This window comes from Pelecanus crispus, chromosome 11 (assembly GCF_030463565.1).
Source record: "Pelecanus crispus isolate bPelCri1 chromosome 11, bPelCri1.pri, whole genome shotgun sequence".
NCBI lineage: Eukaryota > Metazoa > Chordata > Aves > Pelecaniformes > Pelecanidae > Pelecanus > Pelecanus crispus.
In genome coordinates this window covers 18,812,353-18,821,230 of record NC_134653.1, presented here as the reverse complement: position 1 = coordinate 18,821,230, position 8,878 = coordinate 18,812,353, and the positions used below count along the sequence as shown (strand labels likewise).

Genomic DNA, 8,878 nt, shown 5'->3' with positions numbered 1-8,878 from the left:
GGGGACAATCACCTCCCTGCTCCTGCTGGCCACAGCATTCCTGATACAAGCCAGGATGCTGTTGGCCTTCTTGGCCACCTGGGCACACTGCTGGCTCATGTTCAGCCGGCTATCTACTAACACCTCCAGGTCCTTTTCGGCCAGGCAGCTTTCCAGCCACTCCTCCCCAAGCCTGTAGCGTTGCATGGGGTTGTTGTGACCAAAGTGCAGGACCCGGCACTTGGCCTTGTTGAACCTCATACAGTTGGCCACGGCCCATCGATCCAGTCTGTCCAGGTCCCTCTGCAGGGCCATCCTACCCTCGAGCAGATCGACACTCCCACCCAATTTGGTGTCATCTGCAAACTTACTGAGGGTGCACTCGATCCCCTCATCCAGATCATTGATAAAGATATTGAACAAGACTGGCCCTAAAACAGAGCCCTGGGGAACACCGCCCGTGACCGGCCGCCAACTGGACTTAACACCATTTATCACTACTCTCTGGGCTCGGCCACCCAACCAGTTCTTTACCCAGCGAAGAGTATGCCTGTCTAAGCCGTGAGCTGCCAGCTTCCCGAGGAGGATATTATGCGAGACAGTGTCAAAAGCTTTGCTAAAGTCGAGGTAGATGACATCCACAGCCTTTCCATCATCTACCAGGCGGGTCACCAGGTCATAGAAGGAGATCAGGTTGGTCAAGCAGGACCTGCCTTTTGTGAACCCGTGCTGGCTGGGCCTGATCCCCTGGTTGACCTGTACTTGCCTGTGGAGTTCGCTCAAGATGAACCTCTCCATAATCTTCCCCGGCACCGAGGTCAGGCTGACAGGCCTGTAGTTCCCCGGGTCCTCCTTCCGGCCCTTCTTGTAGATGGGCGTCACATTGGCAAGCCTCCAGTCATCAGGGACCTCCCCTGTTAAGCAGGACTGTTGATAGATGATGGAAAGTGGCTTGGCAAGCTCCTCTGCCAGCTCCCTCAGTACTCTTGGGTGGATCCCATCCGGCCCCATAGACTTGTGAGCGTCCAGGTGGCATAGCAGGTCATTAACTGCTTCCTCCTGGACTATGAGGGCTCCATTCTGGTCCCTATCCCTATCCTCTTGCTCAGGGGCCTGAGTACCCTGGGGATGACCGGTCTGGCTGTTGAACACAGAGGCAAAGAAGGCGTTAAGTACTTCAGCCTTTTCCTTGTCCTCGGTGACAATGTTCCCCCCCACATCCAGCAAAGAATGGAGATCCTCCTTGGCTCTCCTTTTATTGCTGATGTACTTATAAAATCATTTTTTTATTGTCTTTTACAGCACTGGCCAGATTGAGTTCTAGCTGGGCTTTTGCCTTTCTAATTTCCTCCCTGCAGGACCTAACAAGATCCCTGTACTCCTCCTGAGCTGCCCGCCCCTTCTGCCAAAGGCGGTAGACTCTCCTTTTTTCCCTGAGTCCCCGCAAAAGCTCCCTATTCAGCCAGGCCGGTCGATTTCCCCTCCGGTTGGTCTTACGACACACGGGGACAGCCCGCTCCTGCGCCCTTAAGACTTCCTTCTTGAAGAGGGCCCAGCCTTCCTGGACCCCTTTGCCCTTCAGGACCGCCTCCCAAGGGACTTTCCCAACCAGGGTCCTGAAGAGGGCAAAGTCTGCCCTCCAGAAGTCCATGGTAATAGTTTTGGTGCCCCTCCGCTTGGCATCACCCAAAATTGAGAACTTTATCATGTCATGGTCGCTAAGCCCGAGACGGCCTCTGACCTCGACATTTCCCACAAGCCCTTCTCTGTTGGTAAACAGCAGGTCAAGCGGGGCACCTCCCCTGGTAGGCTCGCTTACCAGCTGCATTAGAAAGTTATCCCCCACATGCTCTAGGAACTTCCAAGACTGCTGCCTCTCTGCTGTGTGGTATTTCCAGCAGATGTCTGGCAAGTTGAAGTCCCCCATGAGAACAAGGGCTAGCGATTGCGACACTTCTGCCAGCCGCTTATAGAATGCCTCATCTACCTCTACCTCCTGGTTGGGTGGTCTATAGCAGACTCCCAACAGGACATCCGCCTTTCCAGCCTTCCCCCTCATCCTTACCCATAAGCATTCCACCTTGTCATCACCACTGTCAAGCTCTATGCAGTCGAAACACTCCCTAACATATAGAGCCACCCCACTGCCTTTCCTACCCTGCCTATCCCTTCTGAAGAGCTTATAGCCCTCCAGTGCAGCACTCCAGTCATGAGAGTCGTCCCACCACGTTTCCGTGATGGCGACTATGTCATAGCCATCCTGCTGCACAAGGGCCTCCAGCTCCTCCTGTTTGTTGCCCATGCTACGTGCATTGCTGTACATGCACTTAAGCTGGGCTGTCGATTTTGCCCCCAATGTTGCCATGCCTCCCCTGGGCTCCTTACTAGCGGGCCTGTTTATATCCCCTTCCCCCTTCAAACCTAGTTTAAAGCCCTCTCAATGAGTCCCGCCAACTCTTGGGCGAGAATCCTTTTCCCCCTTGGAGACAGCTGATCTCCATCAGCCGCCAGCAGGCCCGGTGCCATGTAGACCCCCCTGTGATCGAAGAACCCAAAATTCCAGCGATGGCACCAGCCTCTGAGCCACCTGTTAATCAGGTGAGTTTTCCCATTCCTTTCAGTGTTCCTTGCTGCCACTGACGGGATAGAGGAAAACACAACCTGTGCTCCCGATCCTGCGAGCAATCGCCCCAGTGCCCTGAAGTCCCTCTTCATTGGCCTAGGACTTCTCTCTGCAATCTCGTCACTGCCCACCTGTATAACCAGCAGTGGGTAATAATCGGAGGGCCTCACGAGGTCAGGCAGTTTCCTCGTAATGTCCCTAACCCGGGCCCCATGGAGGCAGCAGACTTCCCTGTGGGATGGGTCCGGGCGGCAGATCGGGCCCTCAGTTCCCCGCAGGAGGGAATCCCCCACCACAATCACCCTCCTTTTTTTCTTAACAGGGGCAGTCGTAATCCGTGGGGGTGACTGACTGACCCTCGGCAACCCCCTGGCTGGACCTGCACCTTCACCTCCCTCCCCGCTTGCCTGGCCCTCAACCTCCAGAGCCCCGTATCTGTTGTGTAGGGGCAGCTGGGGAGGTGAGGGAGGCCGGGAGGGGATTCGCCTGCCTCCCCGGGCAGGGACCTGTTTCCATTCCCCCCCGTCTCCTGGATCCCCTCCTTCTGCTTGCCGGCAAGAGGGTAGGGGATCCTCTGCTCCTTGTGGGGCCTCCGCCTGCTGCCCTGGCCCCAGGGACAGCAGGGTGCGGCTCCACCAGTCTATCTCCTGCTCGCACTCCCTGATGCTCCTCAGCCTTTCCACCTCCTCCTTCAGCTCTGCCACCAGGCTGAGCAGATCATCCACCTGCTCACACCGAAGACATTTGCCATCCCCGCTGCCGTCTGGCACAAGCGACAGGCCCAGGCACTCCCTGCAGCCAGTGACCTGGACGGCCGCGTGTCTGTGCGGGAGCTCCGTCTGGGTCGCCGCATTCCTTTTGGCGGCGGCTTTCAGGCGGGTGGTGACCATGGCTGCCAGGTGTTCTCCTGGGAGGACGGTGACCACTGCCTGGGTTCCCCTTGGGAACTTGGAGGGGGGGACACTCAGCCTTTCCTGCGCGCCCTGACCGCGCGAACTGACGCGCAAACTGACGCGCCACGCCCTCCTGACGCGCCACGCCCTGTTTGCCCATCCTGGTCGCTCGCGCTCCCTGGGTGCTGCTTTTATAGGTGGGGGGGGTTTGCCCGCCGTCACTCCTGGCGCCGCCCACACCGCGTCAGAGCTGCCGCACATCAGCAGCTCACCCTTTCCCGCTCTTTCCCGCTCTGGGAGGGGGGCTGGGCTGCCCGCTCCTGCCCTTCGCGCTTTGTTTTTGCCGCCTCAGCAAGGGTGCCCCGGCACGAGTGTCCGCTCCGGAGCCCTTCGCCTCGGTGACTGCAGTTGTAAGAGGAAGTAAGTTGTTTCCAACACTGTTTGAAGAATATAACAACTATGGCTTCACAGACAACCTGATACTGCTGAGCAGATCATGGGAAGGAATACAGAGAAATACTGACATTTTGGAGGCCTTTTGCAAACTAACCAGCCTCAAGATGCAAGGGGAGAAGTGCCGTGGCTTTGACATCCAGACAATGAAAGACTCATATACAATCAATGACTGTGCTCTCTGGATGATCAGCGGCACCCCCCTCAATATGATTGAGCCTTGGAGCTCTGAGAAGTATCTGGGCTTATGTATTGACCTATGGACTGGAATATCAAAAGCAGAACTACTGGAGAAAGTGAAGGGATGGGTACAATGAATTGGGAAGGCTGCATTAAAACCATGTCAGGAGGTTGACATCTTGAAAGGATATACTATTCTGCAATTGATCTACTTGGCAGACCATGTCAACATGAAAGAGACATACATAGAAAAGCTTGACTTGGCAATTTGAGTGGCCATCAAGGAATGGTTACACCTTCCAACAAGTACTTATTACATCCTGTATTCCAGCACTTGGGATGGAGGCTTAGGTATTACCAGGCTCTCTGGTTTGATACCCAGTGTACAGGCTTGAAGACTACACAGAATTGCGCAGTCTTCAGACAAGACAATAAGAGCAGTCGTTTGGCAGGAAGGCATTGAGGAAGAATTTGAGAGATTGTGGATTGCAGCAGGAGGAGATAAGGATAAAATTCCATCTGTTTGGGACCCAAGAGTGGTTGTGGTAATGTCAGAGGAGCTAGGCAGTGAGGAACCAGCCTCAGAATGGGAGATGCCCACTCTGAAAGTTATCTTTCCAAGACCCTGTAACTGGCGAAAACTAGAATTTGTGAATTGGACCAGGCTGGTATCCAGGGCTGTGGAATTTCCAACTTTGAGAAGGATAAAATCAGTAACAACTGGCTTAAATTTTATAGAGGCATTCCCCACAGAAATCTCATCATGGCGTAACGGCTGAGAGCTAATGTCTACCCCACAAGAGAATTTTTAGCAAGGGGCAGACAAGAAACTCAAATTAAATCATGCTGACATTGTCAGGCAGAGAATGAGACCTGTTAGCGTATTAATGGGTACTCCCAGTGGTACAAGACACTAGGATTAAGAAACATAACCAACTATGTGAATTATTGGTGGAAGAGACCAAAATGAAGGAATGGGTAGTATTCCAAGAGACACTGCTGAAAGATGAACAAAATGAACTATATAAGCTGGACCTGGTATTAAAGGAGATGAAGCCCTAGTAGTAGACATCACAGTTAGGTATCAGAGTAAAGCAACATCTTTGGTGGACGTAGCAGCAGAGGAAGTCAAGAAATACCAACACTTAAAAGATCAAATTCAAGAATTGATAAATACCAACACTATTACATTTATGGGATTTCCATTAGGAGCACATGGGAAATGGTATCATGGCAATTACGAGTTATTGAAAGAATTAGGACTCTCCAGTTCCCGACAGCAACAGGTTGCTTGTTGTTTATCAAATCAGGCATTATTTTCTTCAGTAGATATTGTACATATATTTGTTAGTCAAGCACAGACTGCTTTAAGATTTTAATGGATTAATGAATTTAATTGTATTACTTAATGAACTGTAAATAAACTGACTCTTTCTATCTATCTAAGGTCAAGGAGAGTGCTGAGGGCAACACATTAGGGTTGAGATAGTATGTAGGGACAATAATGGGCTTGGAATCATGACACATGATCTATCCTGTCAAAAGACATTAATTACCAGTCTTTACCAAGGGGGACAGGCTACCTTTACTTAACCCAGAAAAGGAACATGTATAGTTTTATATATGTTCAATTAATAGCATCAGAATTAATTATGGGTAAAGGATTTTTATATTAGGGATACACACATACACTTTTAACTCCAGAACTCTTGATTTTCCAGAGCAGAGAGAGTACTTTTCCCTCTCTATCAGACTCCAGTTATGCTGAAATGCCAGAGACAGAAGTTTCACTCATCTGGGAGAAATGGTAAAGTCCACAGAACAACTGGGGAACTCTCTGAAATCAGAACTTTCCCAGAGGCCTGCATAACTAAGTTACCTGTTCTGCTCTTACAGTGAGAGATGCAAGGTGGGAGAGTAATTTCCTTGACTCCAATCCTTTTAAAAAAAAAAAAACCAAGCAACTTACATAAACACATCAAGTTCTTCATCTCCCATTGTTCCAAATATTGTGTCTCTCTTCTCCTTTATTAATGCCTGGTGCTTCAAAACCAGTAATTAAAAAAGCAGGGTTAGAAGGAACTGGTTTACATGTATGTTGCTCTTTGCTGCACAGATTCCATCAACCTTAATAAAAACTTGGTGAGAGGGAAAGAAACCCCAAGTCTTTACTGGGAAAGATGGCCATGGATATACAAATTGCTGTGCTGGAGGAAGAAACCACACTTCCACCACCACCTGTGCTTGCCCTTGCCCCAAGCCCAGAACTGTTTGTGCTGCTCCCCAGCTGGGGAACTGGAAACCTCATTCATTTTAGACCACATTCGCCATAGTATGTGACATGAGCCACTCAGCTGGGATAACCTGAGCAATTGCAGGGGCAGTACCCACACAATCCTTCTGTAGGCAGCAGATCTGTGCAGAAGTAACCTCCAGCTGGTGGGGAGGAGTCTTCACACAGCACAGCTGGACTCAAAAGCAGACATCCATCCACATCACAAGTCCTGCATGTCTGCTAGCTGCAAATACTGCCTAAGGGCAATTGAGTATTTGACACCTATTCTCACTTTGTTGCCACCTAGACTATAACTTTGCCACCTATAACTTTGCTGACCTGATCAATGGATCACTAGCACCTTTGCTACACATCTACTCTCTGGAATAATCGGTGGAGATTATGGACAAACACAGTATTTTTGGTGTATCAAAGATGCACTATCTTCTTACAACTCCTGAACTCAATCCTTGCTTCTTAATCCTACGAAACATCCCTCTAGAGTCCAAAAAGCATTGGACTCTAACCTTGCCTTGCAGAAGAAGATGACACAGTCCCTACCCCAAGTGCTGTGTATGATTCAGCCCTTTATGCAAAAACATCCAGTGATCACAAGAGATTATAACTGAAGCAGAAAGTTTTCTTGGGATCAGTTATTCCTTTCTAAAACAAAGGTCATCTCATTAAAAAAGGTGACTGGATTTAATAAATAGTCATTTTTAAAATCATAAATAAGTTAAAAATTAATTTAAAATAAGCTAGTATTTGAATAAATATGTTTCAGTAAGTGCTTAAATACATACATGCTTTTTTTTTTAAGTTTTCTCTTCAAGTTAGCTCATGTTTTAAAGAAGCAAGTTCTATAATACCACTGTAAAATTTTGTGCCTTCAGGAAATAAAATATTGCTTTTATTAGCCCTTTAGAATTTTATTCAGTTCCCATCTACTTTGACGAGATGGGTCAGATCTACTCATTATTGCTTGTAAACCTGAGGAAAAAGGAAAAATATTCTATCTTTAAGAAAGATGCTGCTTACTGAAGGCAGGTTCTCTGCCTGTACTTTTAGAAAACCATTTTGACTTTTGTGTCTCAGTGGGTTAAAAAATCCAACACATATCCTAATAGCATCCTATCAGATCGGAAGAGGTTTTAGCTTTGACCTGGAACTGATTTCTGAAACATGCTATCTGTATTAAGGTATTTACAGTTTGCTTCAAGTCCCTGCACCTGAAATGCCTACTTTACTCTCTGATGTGTAATTGGTACCCTGGGCACCCAGAAAACTAGATTAGTTTTGCTACACGTGAATAATCTAGTCCTACAGATCAAACAGATAAGGCAACAGTCTCCTCTACCATGCGTAGGAAAAGGACCGATTGGAAAGAGCCCTTTAAAGTTGAATAATACACAGATTCATGCAAACTGACATTCACCCAAAAACACAATTCGTGAAAAAGACTACTGAGAAGTAGGCATCTGATATAAAATTTCTAAATCTGCTATTTGAGTTCTAAGTTTTTATGTTTAAAATAGCTCACAGAAGCCTCTCTGTGTCCAAATGGCTGCTACCTGTGGTCACACAAATGACTGCCTCAAGGATCAGCCCCTGTAGGCTCTTTGGTTTGGTGCACAGAGCAGCTCTGGGGCAGCCAGGAAGCCCCGAGCAATTTTTTCCTTGCTGGCATAGTCTTGGTCCTGCTATCTAGAAAGATGGGAGCTGCTCTGGGACTGGCTGGAAGATGTCGTGGCTCCACTCAGCTGGGAAAAGCCACTGTTGCAAGATTCCAGGCTTGACATGGATCCCCTGGGATGGACAAAACAGATGCATTTGTTAGGAAGGCAGCTATTAATGGATAACTCTACACATCTGACAGGAGATCAACTTACACTATAACACTTGCAAAAGTATTTTATTTTTTGTCCCATGATTAACTTTGTCTCTAAGAATCTCAGGGTTCCTTTGTGTCCTGATGAAAAATTAATTTGTCACAGACATCTTTTTTTCTTAGCTACAGATATTATACCTTGTCTTGCAGTTATTCTGGGAATGGGACACAGCTGGAGCCTCTGTGGGGCTGCATTCACAGCCCCTGAGCAGAAAGGGAAATGAAAGAGCACTCTGAATGCAGCATAGCTCAGTGAATGCATCTGCCACTCCTAACCCGAGAGCTCCAGCCTGATAAGCACGAGGGTCCCAGCTTCAGCATGTCCAGCCATGGTCTTCAGCTCCTTCTGCCAAAGCAGACTAGGTTCACTGTAGCTGTGACTGCCTGCTGTTCCTGACACATTTTATGCAGGTAGAGCAACAAGGAACAGGTTTGAATGATCGGAGTGAGGAATTTACTGCTGCTCTGACTCCACAGAATCTGGCCAGGTCACATTCTCAAGGTTGCCACCTGCCCATCTGCAAGTCTGGTCTACCTAACACTTCCTTGAACTCCTAGTGAAAGGTCAAGCACTTGAAAAGAATTCA

The 8,878-nt window shown here is 48.5% G+C and overlaps 1 protein-coding gene across 2 annotated transcripts in view; it reads right to left on the bottom strand.

Moving 5' to 3' along the window:
- Nucleotides 1-7,183: 7,183 nt before the first annotated feature.
- The window catches only part of SEC14L5 (SEC14 like lipid binding 5), a 37,078-nt gene continuing 35,383 nt past the window's right edge, over nt 7,184-8,878 (bottom strand). For both annotated transcript variants that reach the window (XM_075718733.1, XM_075718732.1), the window contains exon 15: nt 7,184-8,209. In XM_075718733.1, coding sequence (XP_075574848.1) covers nt 8,104-8,209 — 106 coding nt within the window. In that variant the 3' untranslated portion in view covers nt 7,184-8,103. The remainder of the gene's footprint in view (nt 8,210-8,878) is intronic.